This window comes from Anabrus simplex, chromosome 5 (assembly GCF_040414725.1).
Source record: "Anabrus simplex isolate iqAnaSimp1 chromosome 5, ASM4041472v1, whole genome shotgun sequence".
NCBI lineage: Eukaryota > Metazoa > Arthropoda > Insecta > Orthoptera > Tettigoniidae > Anabrus > Anabrus simplex.
In genome coordinates, this window is record NC_090269.1 from 48,158,960 (window position 1) to 48,176,113 (window position 17,154).

The following is a 17,154-nucleotide window of genomic DNA, read 5'->3' on the forward strand; positions in this document are numbered from 1 at the left end:
GTTGTAATTACAGTTGAAATTTTAAATTGTGCTATCATTTTCCCATGAGATGACATTAAGATGTATTATGGCTGCTAAGTCAGGGGCACTGAAGGTTCAATTTTTATACAAGGGAAAAATACTGAAGTAACGGCTCTGGGGATCGTAACTCCTTTTGGCTGTTGTTGGATTTACGATGTTAATATTTGGAGCCGTCAAAATATTGTCTTCTCATGACTTTCCATGTCACTCTCATTGGAATTTACAATGCTTAATAGCTCTGTCTGGTTACAGGATGGTGGGCTGACTTACATGGTGACAGTCCAGGTGCAGTTGGACCGTTTGCTTCAACAAATTTCTGATCAGGAACAGACAGTTACATGTCATATGCCACCAGACAAGATGATGGTGGACTCCCCCACCTTGGCCCTGCCTATCAAAACTAATTCAAGGTAAGGGCTATTCCAGTGAAATATCAGTGGTGATTTTTTTCACTGCTTTTAATTTCTTTATGTATTGTTGTCATTGTGTCAATTGGTAAAGTGGGGCAAATGGTAATTATCTGAATTTTGGGAGAAAATAAAACAAAGACCAGTTGGAGTTTCATGCAATTGTTAATTTTTTGATCATAAAGTTAACTACATAACTTTCTTTCATTTGGAGGTATTACAAGGAAGGAATGGAGATTTCACTAAGCTATTATATCTTTGAGAGCAGATGGAATAACACGTATGAAGGCTCTCCTCCTCATTGATAATAACATTTAGAAATGAAAGGCACAAATACAACAATTTATGTCAAAAAATGCAGATTTTGAAGTTTATCATAATTTTTACTATGCTAATACCAGTGACCTAGTGGTTACATAAGATTATTCATTATCAGAGTGAGTTGGTTAATGATCTTTTAAAACAGATAACTTATAAATAGCTCATTTTGATCTGAAAAACTGCTGTGCACAAAGGAATCTGTGGCGGCATTTGGAAAGGTGAACACACCCAGTGTACAAAACGCACCCTTGTGCACTATGTAAAACTCTTGGACTAGCGTCGTTGAGTGCTGACTATATAAGCGATATACTCTGTATCTGTTGATGTGACATGGCTGTACTGACATTGTATGTGGTGACTCTGTGTTGTTGTAATTATATTATCCATGAGAACAAATTTACTCATTGTGGCGATTTAGAGCCGCCTGCTTAAACCTGCAGACCGAAACACCATATGTCCATTCAGTAAATTTCTTTCCTAATCTAGCTGCTTCTGTGGAACAGTGGTAGTGTCTGGCTCAGGATGTCAAGATAACCGGTTCGAACCTGGCAGAGGTAGTCAGATTTTTTAATGGCAGAAAAAAGTCCATTCAACAATCCATGTTATACAATGTCAGCATGTAAAAGATCTCCGGTGACACATTTGGTGCTCACCTGACAAAATTCACTAAAACTCAACCATAGACACCCAAGAGAGATTTGCTTTACTCTGCCATCTAGAAGGCCTCAAGTAAAATGAAATGTCAAAATTGACAAGCAGACAGCCAGACGGCGTCAAATTAAAATGTCTGCACACGGTAGCTGAGGTCATATGGTCTTTGGTTAAGAGGGCCCTGGGTTTAATTCCTGGCTGTGTAGGGGATTTTAACTTTGTCTGGTTAATTCCTTTCACTTGGGGCTGGGTGGCATTTGTGTTCATCTAAATATTTATTTTTATACAATACTGCATATCACATTACTGAACACTGCAGAAACGTACACTAGTGAAAATATCCCTCTGCTTACGGTTGGCATCAGGAATGGCATCCAGCCATGAAACTGGGCTAAATCTTTACAAAGTGACAGCCGCAGGTAATTGGGAATAGGCCAGGAAGAAGAAGAATAAATGTAAATTGAAGCTGATATCTGGTCATTAATTTGACTTCATGATTAAATTTCAGAAGTCGTCTTCATCTTCTTCTTCTTCATCATCTTCTTTTGTTATGGCCTCTGTAGGATCCTGGGCAGCTTTGTCCTGGTTTGGGTTTCCTTCTTCTTCAGCTGATATTTTCAGTATCATCTTCTCTTTTCTCCCCAATTGGTGATTTTCTATCCTGTTCTAGTACCTTTCTCTGTCATTGAGCTCTGACATACTGATTGGTGTATATTTGTTTCTCCAGTTCTCTGTCTCTGCCATCTTCAACTCCATTTCAATCCAGCCTTCCTGGACTTTGAGAACCCACTTAGTGTCTTTCCTCTCTTCCTTCCATTTGTCTCCTATACTGTTCTAGTCATTTTCTCCATGTCAATCCTGATCACATGTCCAGCAAATCTCTCTCTTTTCAGTCATTTGTTTTGAGATCGTCCTCATGTTTTGAAATTTAACAAATTGACAGTAATTATTATTCCACCTTATCGTTACAATATGTTGTGTGCCTGAAAGTTCACAAATTAGTAGTAGTAATAGTAGTAGTAGTACATGCTTTGTTTTCTTATAAACATCATCAGCTACAGATATCTTTGTTTAGATAAAAACATTAAATGTGCAAAGACATAGTCTTGTCAAGATGATCTTAAAAACATACTTGACCACTTAAAAATATTGGACAAAAGTAATGATTGGTTAAGGGGGAGGAGGTGAAAGAGGGGACTTTCAAACAATTACTAACTGCAAACTTAAAAACTTACATAAACTGGAAGAGTTTATCATAATGTTCATCTAAAAAGTGTTTGTATACACTTGTACATTGTGATCAATAAAAAACGAGGTTAAAATGTCTTCTTATTGCACTGTGTTCTTCAAAAACTCATTAGCAGATCTCAAAATTGTTGAGACTCATAGTATTTCTTTGTAGGAAAAACATAAAGGCCCATGTCAGCTATAAGTGTGGGACCTTCCGGAATTGAATGATCATTATGAACCTGATATTTGATTACTTGCAACTCATGTTTCGGTACAGTTCATCCCTTGATCTTTGTTCCCGTCTTTCACCTCCTCTTTTCTTGATCCCAGTATCTTCCTCTGGATTTTTCTTTCTTCTTTCTTCAGTCACTCTGCCTCAGGTCTTCCTAGTGTTGTGTCAGTTATGTCTTGTCACTGATAGAATATTTCTAACTTTGGAAACCTGTATGAATCAGATTAAAATGCTTGATTTTGTGATATATTTTAGAGAAGGCAGAATGCGAGGTGGAAAACCTAATTCGGAACCAGTTCAACTGGGGCATGTGATGGCGTGGATGGAGATAACAGGAACAGCGGAGTCCCGTAGTTCCAGTGAAGTAGCTGTTGGCGAGAGAACTGCACTGCTCATCAAGTCACTAGTTCCAGGTAGGTCTGTAGTCATACAACAGGTAGTTCTAGTAGCCAGCTCTAACAAGCAAACTGTTAGTTTCACATTATGGTTGATGTCATGAATATAGCCGCAGAACCTACCGTTTTACTTCAAATCCGAATCACAAGGGCATTTTATTGATTGATTGATTCATTCATTCATTCATTCATGTGTGAGCATTTCTTCTTGACTTCATTTAAGCTACAGTAGAATTCCGCTGAAACGAACACCAGTATAACGAAATTTTCAGAATAACGAATAATTTTTTTGGTCCCTTCCTTTTTCCCTATTTGTTGTATGTTAAAATATTTCATTTTAACGAATTTCGTAGTTTCAGTTTAACGAATTAAAATTGAGCTCTTTTCTTTTCCAGTTTGACCATATTTTCTCAAATTAAAACCAAAATTCATCCTGTTTTATGACCAACATTTTTCTTGTTACATTATTTCGTTATTCAGACGATATGATCGCCATTTTCCATACATGCACTGTACGCGATCGAGAAGGCGTATTTTGTGTAACCAATACGCTTCGCCCAGTTCTCATGTATGGTATGGAACTTATTTGGGAAAGACTAACGGTGCCCGACCTTCGAACTATTGAAAATGTAAAGGCCAGATTTCTGAAACGAATACTGGGCATCTCCAGGATGTCACCATCATGATTTGCGTATGAATTATCCAAAGAAACTTTTTTACGGGAAGGTTTGAAAATAAGAATGCAGCTTTCACATACGCAGCGAGTAGTAGTTCTCCAAGAGAGAAAGAGAAAACAAGCAAAAATCAGCCTGGATTTTTATTCAGCTGATGCTATGATTGACCGCAGCTGGACCGGTTCAAATAATGATGTGAGAAGTGCTTTGAATAGGCTGGCGGTACATGAGTTTCACCATAGTCTATGCCGGCAATCAGACTTTCATGAACCGTCCCTACATTGTGTGATAAACATTGCGATCGCTATCATTTCAGCAAGTGCAACAAGAGAACAAAATCTTCACTAGAATATGCGAAAGATTAATGTATTTTTTCTTTTAATGCACATTTGTACGCTATTAAATAAATAAATATGCTTCGCCTGTCATCCAATGTATTAGCTGAGTAGGAGCGCCAAGTTTGCAATCCACCAATGAACGCTACGCTTTGCGCAACCAATAGGCTTGGCCCATCAACCAATGTAAGACGTCACACTATTGGCTGGGCAGATCGATGTTTGTAATCCACCAATGAACGCGACGGATGCATTGCATGTTTCTTCTTCGTATTTAATTCGCAAAGCCTATTCAAAGCACTTCTCACATTCTCTTTGACTTCTCATGTCATTATTTGGACCGGTCCAGCTGTGGTCAATCAGATGATTAAAAATCCAGGCTGATTTCTGCTTGTTTTCTCTTTCTCTCTTGGAGAACTACTTCTTCTTGCTGTTAAGGTTATATCATTAAACTTGCAAAATTCGTGTGCATTTCATTAAATAAATAAGTACCTAGGTACTGTACATATCATCGCAAATGGATAAGCAGAAGCGACAGCAGTTTTCGTTGAGTGAAAAACGTAAAATACTTGCGGAAGTAGAGAAAGGCGGAAAGAAAGGAGATGTAGCGAAGAAGTATGGCATTAGCCCGTCAACACTTTCTACGTTTTTAAAACAGAAAAGCAAGATAGAGGAAAACATTGATGCTGATGCCCTAGGTCCACAGCGTAAGAAGATCAGGACAGCCGACTACAAGGAGGTGCGGAGTAAAAATATTCCAATAAATGGCCCACTGTTATGTGAGCATGCGCGATCTTTCGCACGTTCGCTTGGGTCACCTGAGTTTATGGGCAGTGCTGGTTGGCTTCATAGGTTCCGGGAGAGATATGGCATATCCCACAAAATTATAAATGGTGAAGCTAACGATGTCCCGAAGGAAGTTGCCTCTTCATGGCGGCTGGAGACTCTAAAGGATGCCTTGAAAGAATATTCGCTGGCAGACATTTATAATGCAGACGAAACTGCTTTATTTTATAAACTAATGCCGAACAAAACTCTTGATTTTAAGGGAAATAAGTGTTTCGGGGGCAAACGTTCAAAAGAATGTATCACGGCTCTTTTGTTCACCAATTCCACAGGGACGGACAAACTGAAGCCTCTCATAATTGGGAAATTTGGGAAGCCAAGGTGCTTCAAGGGGGTGCAACATCTGCCCTGTGAATACAGGCACAATTCTAAGGCATGGATGACATCTGTGCTATTCAAAGAGTGGTTGTTGGACTTGGAACGTCGGATGAAGGCCGAAAAGAGGAGAATTCTTCTATTATTGGACAATTGCTCTTCTCATAATTGTGTGCCTCGCCATTTGGAGCATGTAAAAGTTTTATTTTTGCCTCCAAATACAACTTCAATTCTGCAGCCGCTGGATTAGGGTATAATTCATGCAGTAAAGCGGCATTACCGAGCTCGTGTAGTCCGTCGAATGCTGTGCAACGTTGCCACGAATAGAGCCATTAACATCAATATATTGGAAGCAATGCAGATGTTTAATGCTGCATGGAAATCCCTGAATGCAGACATCATCACAAACTGCTTTAGAAAAGCTGGAGTGGTTTTTACAGAAGATGTCGCAGAAAGTGAAGTGTTCGATGATGTAGAAACCGAGGAGAATTGGAAGCGTTTGTGTACAACATTGGATGTGCCATCTACGGTAAGTCTTACCGACTACATCAATGTAGATAGTGATGTAATAGTCCACAAAGAAATCACAAATGAGGAAATTGTGGAGGACATTATGAATGATAGAGATCCATGCGATGAGGAGGAAGAGGAAGACAACCCCCAAAATGATTGTGATCGACAGAGCTTGACTCTGCAGCAGGCAACGAACATGGCACGTAGCCTTCAAGATTTTCTCGTGTCACGAAGTGATGTGCCAGAATCTGTTTTAAATTCATGTGCAGTGGTTGGTGACTATTTGGAACGAGCTTTTGTGTCTGGATCTGTTCAGAAGAAAATCACAGACTTCTTCAAAAAATGATGTTCTGAAACAGTGTGTGTAGACTTGCTGGTACAATGTAAAAATAGATTTTCTGAAAACATCTGTCAGTACTGTAACTCTTATTATTATTATTATGGTATTTTGAAGTTATATAGATCCTGAAGCTGATATAACAGGGCAGATGACCTCGTAGTTCTGGCCCTAAAAACAACAATAACTAACGGATATAATACTAGGTGAGTTCTTACGAATTGACTTATTTCAGTATAACAAAATTTCAGTATAACAAATTAATTTCAGAGGTCCCCAAAATTTTGTTATACTGGTATTTTACTGTACCTGCATGTCAGTTTTGGCATTCCATTTTACCCTACCAGATGGCAGAAAAACTGAGCCATGGCAAAGTTTTAAGTTTGTCTGGTAAATACCAAGTGTGTCACTAAAATTCTTTTACTATACGCGAACTTTTTCCTGAGCCCGATTTTTACGGGGTGAGGAGTAAGGAGGGAGCGCTGTCGGTTCCGGTTATACTGCCAACTGGATGGAAATGAAATCTGAATTGAATCGATAATATGATCGATCGATATGAATTTTCTAAACATTTATTATCTTACATCAACAACTGTGTCACACATACATTATTTAACATTATATAACATTTCTCAATGCGAATTTTGTTACTAGCATGAATGATATAGTTTGGCTTTGCTGTGTAAACAATGGTACTAGTTCGTAAAGTGTACGCCAGATGTCGCACAGCGATGAATAAGCGATTCATCATTTGTGTTTCAAAGGTTGCCAATATGGATGTCGAAGATAACCGAGGTCTACCGATTCAGCACTAGGGAGCTCAGGGCTCAAGAAAAGGTTCGCGTATAGTACACAATGATGTCGTATGACATACTGTCGAATGGACCTTTCTTTTGCCTTTCAAAAATCTGATGATCTTTGAATGGCTTTAACCATGATGTTGGCATACGAAGCAGTGCAGGATTTATAATTGGGCCCGGGCTCAGGGTGCCAAATTTTTGGGGATGCAAAGTTTGCCAAAATGTAATTACTGTTCTATAAAGGAATAATACTCTATTTTTATGTTAATTTATTTTTACTCTTTAACTTAAACTAACCTGTATTTTATGTATAAATGATAAAAATGATACTCATAAGAAATATCTAAAGAAAAATGTTTTCACATGTACAGTAAAAATGTCTGATATCCGGATTAATGTGGTACCGCGTGGTTCGGATAACACAAAATCCGGATATCAGAGAGTGTCATAAAAATACAGCCAAATTTCTGTCATTAAAATACAGCTGAATTTCTATAAAGACTCCATTTATTTTGTAAGTAATTAGGCCTCGAATAACTTTATACACTGGGGCCGATGAGCTAGATGTTCGGTCCCTTTAATCAACAAACCTCATGATCATCATCACTTTCAAATTTAAGTTCATGTTTCTGTTACTAATTTTTATTTTTAAGAAGGTTGTTATCGTTGCCCGTTTTAATCACTCCAGCCTTCTTTCCTTTTTCTGGCCATGCTTTGATTGCAACACTGATAAAAATGACACAAACTGTGTACCTTAATTTTAGCCAAAATATATTGCTGAATGCACGAGTTAACAACCTCCTCATCCCTCGCAGTCCCAGTGCCCACTTCCCCCTTGCATTCCTTCTTATGCTACAGTCCAACTCAGTATTGTAGTTCACTACATCCCAGTCCAAAAATATTAACTTATCATGTGCATTTAAATAATCTGTGGAACCCAAGCCGAATATTGGAGGGTCTGGATATCAGAGGAACGGATATGAGAAGTTGTACTGTACCATCAGGTGGGGTGAAGTCGTACAGTTTCACATATTTTTTGATGTAGCTGCATAACAGTGAATGAGCGATTTTATTTCTTTTGCTTGTACTGTGGAGTGCACATTTGTTACATACTATTGTAAAGCACTTCACAGCAAATGTATTGTACGTATGTCCAACCCATGTCTCATTTCCCTATGGGGTTGGGTATGAAATGAGATTAATTTTAGTAGCGAGATTTTATGATTGGATGCCGTTTCTGATGTAAACCTCATTGTGGGAGTCAATGAGATGAAATGAATGACGTGATATATGATCGTAGGAAGGGACAGGATGAAACTTGGTGTTGGCACTTAGCCTACTCCTGTTGAATAGCAACAAGGGGTCTATTCAAGGTTTAATGTTCCCATCCGACAGACAAATTGCAATCAGCAGTGATATATATCTTCACTCCATATGTGCTCCGTGGAGAGGTTTAGAATTTAATCCAGGCTTTTGGCACACAATCTGGAAAATGCTTTACAACAGATACAAAAATAAAATTTATAAAAACAGATTCAGACGCAAAATGTACTGCACAGGATCAACCCAGTTAGAGAAGATTCATCACAGCCATTAGAATAAATTACTCAAAGAGGAAGAAAAACAGATTAACATTTTGATGTCACCCCATACTTTAGGGTGACTTCAAACTTTGTGTTTTCCAATAGAATTTGGTCACAAAAGAGTGCTTTAAAAAATTACAATCATCAAAAAAGAATAATAAACTGGATGTATTAATAATGAATACAGTATATACCAATGAAGCTCTGTAATAGCTGATTTACTCACTTAGGCACAACACCTCATTTTACTCTTTCTGAGTATGATTGATGTAATTTCAGAATGCCCTTTGGGAAATGATATCGACCAATTGAAATTTGGAATTTTTTTTGTTAAATTTTCTTTCATTTCTCTCCCATCTGACAAGGTATCCTTTAAGAAGGAACTTGACATCCTGCACTGTAGAAGGAAAGAAAGCCCCAGTGTGCACCTGTTAGGTAGGGTGACCATATTCCTGTAAGTTTAAACTGGGACCAAAGTGCTAACTACAACAAGACCCTCACCACTTTCTATCACGGTGTAGTTCAAGCAATGCTCAATAGTCTGTGCACTACACTGCATTATTCAAGCAAACAATTGCATGAATTAACCTAAGTAAATCAGGATGAGGCACTGAAGACATTTTATTAAGACATATTTAGTATAGAATCTTCTTCTTCTGTCACCGTTCTTCAGGGAACTCCTGGGTCAGCTGTGGATCATTAGCCTCCATTTTGCCCTCTCCTTGTCTTGATCCACCTTGACTGCTACAGCAGTCCACCAGAGTGAAAAGGTTAGTCGCCAGAATTGTTCAGAGTTCATAGCCCATCTGTTTTAATGTAGGTTTTCTCATAGGTCCATACCTTAATCATTGGGTAAAAAAATATTTTTAACATGATTACATTTTTGGGCTGGGGGTCTGTGGGGAATTAATGCCATCATTTCAGCAAAGACAATTTTGCATAGACAGAAAACTGACAGTGTGGTAATCAGGCAATCAGTGTTCATATACTTATTTGAAGGAGTCAGTGAGATGACCATATGAAGGGAGAGGGTGAAATTTGGTGTTGGCACCTAGCCTACTCTTGTCAATTAGCACTAAGGGGTCTGTTCAAGGCTTCATGTCCCCATTTCATAGACAAATTGTCATCAACATTGTTATATGTCTTCACTCCATATGTCCACTGTGGAGAGGTTTAGAACTGAATCCAGGCTTTTGGCCCTCGTCATCTTCCTCACGTTATTGCCATGCACCAGAACTCTACCTTCTATACTTTACAAAGGTAAAATTAAGTGTATCCTTCTAATTCAATACATCATATAATTCCATCATTAGATGGAGTAATCAAATTCAAACATGTTTCTTCAGTGAAAAGTGGGGGGGATTGAAGTAATTTACATAATACAAGCTAAAAAGTGCCCAAATAAATGAAGGAACAAATGAAAAAGCAAAAGAGAGACATGACGGAAATAAAAACAGCATAATATACAATGTTTACATCATCATATGGAGCAATAAACAACTCGCTGCGATAAAATTCAATGAAAACAGGGGTTAATACAAAACATAATTGAATCTAAAAACTGTGTCAACCTAAGAAGAAACGAAATGAAAACAAATGATACAGATGGAAACGAACAATAAGTGTACATAACGAGGTTGTGGACCTCTTAGTCTACAAATAGTTTTATAATAATTTCGAAACAGGATGAAATCACTGTGTCGAAAATTCTATATAGAGTAGGTATAAATGGTGCCCTGTTTTGAATGAGTTTCTACTGTCTTTGACTGGTATTCCATCTAGGTCACAGCAAAGCCACTTGCGCACAGTATCATCACCGAAGGTAGTACAATTTTTCTCATAATACATATCTTGCGAATATTTATGACCATAAAATTGTGTGCTGAATCAGCAACCATATTGTTGGACGTAGATCTTGATAGGTGCTATCACGTGACATAACATGGGAATGTTGTGTGCTGGATCAGCTGCCATATTGTTGGACATGAATGGGGTTTTCTGCCCCTCTGTTAAATCTTGTTTTGGGGTAAAGTTGGGCTAGTTGCCCAAGAATTGTGAGTTCGGGGCTCGAAGCCCAAATCCTGTAAATACTGTAATTGTACGTTTTTTGCCTTGCTACTCCGTACCTGCCATGCTTGTTATTTCTTGATTTTGCAAAGAAAATATAACCTTGTTAAATTTTAAATTAACTTTAATTTCGTAGCCTGAGACCTGTTCACCCCCGCACCTTCTTTCACCTCTGCTGTTCCACAGATACCTTGGAACAAGTGGTAGCAGAGCGTGGGTTCGATCCACGGACCTCTGGGTTATGGGCCCAGCACGCTTCCACAATAGCTTGTACAATCTGATCTTCAGGGAAGTGAAGAGCAAACACCCTAGTATAGAATTTAATATCTTGGATGAAGTCTGCCAAGTTTTCATCCAAGCGCTGTACATGATAATAGTACTTCTGAATAAGGGAGGACCTTGCCCTAGCCGGGATGAAGTTAGCTAGCAAGTGGGCGTGGAAGTCTTCAATAGATGATTGCTCGGCAATGGCTCTTACTAGTTTGTCTGAGAGAATACCAATTGCATAGGGATAGATGATTTGCAAAATCTGACATGGAGAAAGAGAAAAAACAAGGGCATGTTCCTGAAATTCAACTAAAAACCTTAAGAAAGAAATAACTTCACTGGTAGTGTTAACAGAAAACTTAAGAGATACCTCTGAGCAACATTGCTAATGGAGGTATCTGTGGAACAGCAGAGGTGAAAGAAGGTGCGGGGGTGAACAGGTCTCAGGCTACGAAATTAAAGTTAATTTAAAATTTAACAAGGTTATATTTTCTTTGCAAAATCAAGAAATAACAAGCATGGCAGGTACAGAGTAGCAAGGCAACAAAAGTACAATTACAGTATTTACAGGATTTGGGCTTCGAGTCCCGAACTCACAATTCTTGGGCAACTAGCCCAACTTTACCCCAAAACAAGATTTAACAGAGGGGCAGAAACCCCCTTCATGCCCAGGAGCACTTGCTCTAAATTACACAGAAAAGCCTCCTCAAGGCATACAACACTCAATTTTCAAGAAAGAGCCACTAGCTCTCAAACCCTAAGCCTATCAAAAGGCCACACCAAATTCCACTTTCAAGTTGTCCTCCACGGACATGAAAACAGGGGTAAAATACCCAACCTACTGAGGCCTATTAAGAGAGAAAAGGTTAATTACATGGCCTCTAAAATACCAATTTGAGAGGAGGCGATCTGCACTCCTAATACATTTTGTTTAAAACCTAATCTGGCTCTAGGCCGCCAATGCAAGGGCTAATCCCATACTAAAGAGGTGACTTTAGAAAGAAACCATTTACATTACGTTAAGGAAGAATTGGTTGTGAAAAATAATTTCACCTCAAAACAATATGAGTGGGAGCTCGAGAGGGTTAAGCACTCTCTATCCCAATATGTAGCTTAAAAGAGAATAGATACTAAGAGGCTTTACATTTTAGGGAAAAGTTACATGGTGGAAAAGCTTCGGACCCGCCCCGAGAGTTAAACTGCTGAGCTAGCAAGAAAAGAAGTTATTAAACGGCCATTACCTTATGAATGAACTGCTGCCCGAAGAAAGAGGCGCTTCCCGCCCCCTGCTACGTACTTTACACACAGAAAGATGTTACTGAAGTGGCCCAGAGACCCGAAAATCAGCAGTTTATATACTCTCGCAGAAAGTTCAAGGCGTTTCAGGAATGAACACCCTCCCACAAAATCTTTATTGGCTAGGGTTAAGCAAGATATTCAAGTTGGAGAAGATACACCTGATTGGTCATAAATTAATTAAAGAAATTCGGGATTGGCTAAATTCAAAACAAGGGGAAAGAAAGGGTTATACAGCCAACTTAAACAATAACAGAAAGAAATTTAACAAGGAACAACCTTTTGAAATAAAGATTTCTCCAAAAAACAGTTCTTTCACTTCGCACTAGGGTGCACCATTGTAGTTCTTCAATAGTGTCCTCTAGAAGAGAAAGTTCACACTTCTTACTACAGGTAAAACAAAAATACATCGAAAATGACCCAGTTCAGAAACTTCAAAATTTCCAAGTAGTGACATCTTCTGAGAAACTTGAAAATTAATACAGTTGATAAAGTTCAGACTTCCTTCAGCAGAGGAGTTTCAACTGGCGCAAGGTTTGAATTAGCGGGGTGGAGGTGTACCGCCCGGTACAGACCTCCCCCCCCCAAAAGTCCCTCCAGGGGTGACACATGAAATATGTGTGATAACAAGGTCCAAGTTATGATATTGATATGGAGATTAATTGCAGAAGCATTTATAAAAATTTTCTAAATTAGGGTTTGATCCAGTTTCGAAATTCTTGTAGTAACTGTTGAAGTAATGTCTTTATGTTTGTAGAAGTTGAATTCAGAAGGAAACTTTTAGTTTTTAAGGTTGAGGAAAAATTTTCTAAGTCCACCAGATATTGCAGTAAAATCCAAAAAAAAGGTAGTAATGTTGAACTGGAATGTCCATATAGCTGGATATGTACTTTTAAACGTTGATCAGTTTGACGGCCAGACCAGCCGCCGCTGCTAGAGTTCAGAGGAGGCTGCTCGGACCCCTCAAGTACCCTGAGATACCGCTCGCCCGCACTATGAGAGGAGTAGTGGAGTTGAAGCACGCCGCGCCCGCGGCGAACATGCAGGTCGCGGGCCAGTTACAGGTTGTGCGCCGCACATCAGCCTTGGCCGGGAGGAGGACTCCGGCTCGCCGTACACAGGTTGGCCTCACTGGGGAAGGGCGGGCCCGTACCCTGCCTCAGGAGCGGTACGGCGCCGCGCTGCTGCGGGGGCACTGAAACATTAAAGCTCGGCGGCAGAATTTTGTTGGACCATCATCATATTTTGAGGGCACAGGCTTTGTGGAGAGGTTGAGGGGCCAGCGGCGTGAAGATATTCATGGCATCTATAAGCCACTGTGTGTTATGTTAGCAGGAGACGGGAGCGTGGTAATGGCCATGGTAAGGACAGGATGGCAGTTTAACTGATCGGGAGAGGTTTATAAACAATAATTACACATCAAGGAAACAGATTCCAAGAGGCAAGCTGCTGAACCCAGGTGACATAGTAGGTAAAGGTTTAAGTGGCAAAGATGTTAATTCAGAACGTACATTATTCAACGAGGTACGGCGTTCAGACTCGTCGTCCAATGGGGCAGAGGTTGTTTGAGCTGCAACCGTTTTCCTATTGACTTCTCCCTTAGGAGTTTCTTCCTCGCTACCTACATTCACCGTGGCGGGTTGATCAGTTTTGGGAGGAACTTCCCCAGTTAACAATTGGGTAACCTTACTGGACAATTCAGAAAGATTTTCAAGAACCATACTAGCTTCCTTCCTCTGAATGTCATTCAACTTCAGAGACAACAGATTGTTAACTCTATTAGAAAAATGAAATAACCTGGCTTGCACACGCTTAATTTGATTAGGAGAAGGATCATTTTCTTCAAAAAAAACTAACTACAGATGCTAGCTCAGTAGTATTGTCAGTGATCGTGGAATGAGAGTCGTCAATTTCTTTCTCTCCCAAGGTGGGGATGGAAATGGGCAAATCAAGGGACTCTCTAAGCTTATTTGTGTCTACCGCAACCGTGCCTCCAGATTGCATATTTCTAATAGTTAACTCATAGATCAACTCCTCCTTGCGCAAATAGTTAAGATGGAGAACATCGCGAGGGCCGGGCATGATGACAGAACAATTTCGAAAAAGAAAAATAAAAAAATTCCAGCAACTGAGAAAATTGTTAGAGTTCAGATCAAAGCAATGTTTAGCTGTCAAAAGGGGCTATATTGAGACCCATTCAACCACGCTCTGCTACCACTTGTTCCGAGGTATCTGTGGAACAGCAGAGGTGAAAGAAGGTGCGGGGGTGAACAGGTCTCAGGCTACGAAATTAAAGTTAATTTAAAATTTAACAAGGTTATATTTTCTTTGCAAAATCAAGAAATAACAAGCATGGCAGGTACAGAGTAGCAAGGCAACAAAAGTACAATTACAGTATTTACAGGATTTGGGCTTCGAGTCCCGAACTCACAATTCTTGGGCAACTAGCCCAACTTTACCCCAAAACAAGATTTAACAGAGGGGCAGAAAACCCCTTCATGCCCAGGAGCACTTGCTCTAAATTACACAGAAAAGCCTCCTCAAGGCATACAACACTCAATTTTCAAGAAAGAGCCACTCGCTCTCAAACCCTAAGCCTATCAAAAGGCCACACCAAATTCCACTTTCAAGTCGTCCTCCACGGACACGAAAACAGGGGTAAAATACCCAACCTACTGAGGCCTATTAAGAGAGAAAAGGTTAATTACATGGCCTCTAAAATACCAATTTGAGAGGAGGCGATCTGCACTCCTAATACATTTTGTTTAAAACCTAATCTGGCTCTAGGCCGCCAATGCAAGGGCTAATCCCATACTAAAGAGGTGACTTTAGAAAGAAACCATTTACATTACGTTAAGGAAGAATTGGTTGTGAAAAATAATTTCACCTCAAAACAATATGAGTGGGAGCTCGAGAGGGTTAAGCACTCTCTATCCCAATATGTAGCTTAAAAGAGAATAGATACTAAGAGGCTTTACATTTTAGGGAAAAGTTACATGGTGGAAAAGCTTCGGACCCGCCCTGAGAGTTAAACTGCTGAGCTAGCAAGAAAAGAAGTTATTAAACGGCCATTACCTTATGGATGAACTGCTGCCCGAAGAAAGAGGCGCTTCCCGCCCCCTGCTACGTACTTTACACACAGAAAGATGTTACTGAAGTGGCCCGGAGACCCGAAAATCAGCAGTTTATATACTCTCGCAGAAAGTTCGAGGCGTTTCAGGAATGAGAACACCCTCCCACAAAATCTTTATTGGCTAGGGTTAAGCAAGATATTCAAGTTGGAGAAGATACACCTGACTGGTCATAAATTAATTAAAGAAATTCGGGATTGGCTAAATTCAAAACAAGGGGAAAGAAAGGGTTATACAGCCAACTTAAACAATAACAGAAAGAAATTTAACAAGGAACAAACTTTTGAAATAAAGATTTCTCCAAAAAACAGTTCTTTCACTTCGCACTAGGGTGCACCATTGTAGTTCTTCAGTAGTGTCCTCTAGAAGAGAAAGTTCACACTTCTTACTACAGGTAAAACAAAAATACATCGAAAACGACCCAGTTCAGAAACTTCAAAATTTCCAAGTAGTGACATCTTCTGAGAAACTTGAAAATTAATACAGTTGATAAAGTTCAGACTTCCTCCAGCAGAGGAGTTTCAACTGGCGCAAGGTTTGAATTAGCGGGGTGGAGGTGTACCGCCCGGTACAATTTTCTACTGTCTTTGACTGGTATTCCATCTAGGTCACAGCAAAACCACTTGCGCACAGTATCATCACCGAAGGTAGTACAATTTTTCTCATAATACATATCTTGCGAATATTTATGACCATAAAATTGTGTGCTGAATCAGCAACCATATTGTTGGACGTAGATCTTGATAGGTGCTATCACGTGACATGACATGGGAATGTTGTGTGCTGGATCAGCTGCCATATTGTTGGACATAGATCTTGATAGGTGGGGCTATCACGTGACATGACATGGGAATGCTGTGTGCTGGATCACCTTAAACCAATATCAAACACAATTTATTCATTATCACCTCACAAATTACTTTTTTAGTATATGGTAGCAGGTAGAGACCCTCCTTGGAGGCAGCTCTACCCAGGGAGTGGCGCCCCTGCCTATGTGAGTCCCAGAGCACACTGACCCGGTGTGTAGTATCTGGTAAGGGTCCCAGCTCAGGGTTACGAGTGAAGACCTCAACGACATCAGCGGCGGAGATGTTGGAAGAGGCAGCCCTGTACATGGGGATTAATACGTGTACAACACACAAAGGGCACGACGATTCCACATGTTAGTGGCGGTACCCCGACAGCGTCTGTTCCCCATGTTAGGGGCGGCTGAATCGCAACTCACCAACACGTCTGGCAAGCGTAGTGTTTTATTGCCGAACACCTTCCATAAACTCCTATGACTTCGAATTTTCAAACGAAACTACCCCAGGTGAGTAGAGTGAAAGACTCAGAATCTCACACTGACAATACGTCAGTCTGCCTCAAGGATTCTGGGGGAGGCAAAAATTCGAAAAGAACGACTAAAAAAGTAAGAATAGCCACATACAACATAAGAACTATGAGACTAGCTGAAGACCTTGAAAGGCTAGAACAAGAACTGCATGACATAAAATGGGATATTCTGGGTATTTGTGAGACTCGCCTTCAAGGAGAAAAAGCTGAGACCCTTCCATCAGGTCATGTCATCTTACGTAATAACGGGGATGCTTCTACACATGGGGTTGCTATTCTTGTCAATAAAAATATCAAAGAATTCATACACAAGATGATTTGTGTCTCTTTCAGAGTGATATATATCGTCCTCAAATTGAATAGTAAATTCTCCATACAAGTCATACATGTCTATGCTC

At 39.8% G+C, this 17,154-nt stretch overlaps 1 protein-coding gene across 1 annotated transcript in view; it reads left to right on the top strand.

The window, feature by feature from the left end:
- cyr (cypher) overlaps nucleotides 1–17,154 on the top strand; it is a 53,509-nt gene that overhangs the window by 11,157 nt on the left and 25,198 nt on the right. The window contains exons 4-5 of the mRNA XM_067147984.2: nucleotides 274–431; nucleotides 3,118–3,275. Of these exons, the coding sequence (XP_067004085.2) occupies nucleotides 274–431; nucleotides 3,118–3,275 (316 nt within the window). The remainder of the gene's footprint in view (nucleotides 1–273; nucleotides 432–3,117; nucleotides 3,276–17,154) is intronic.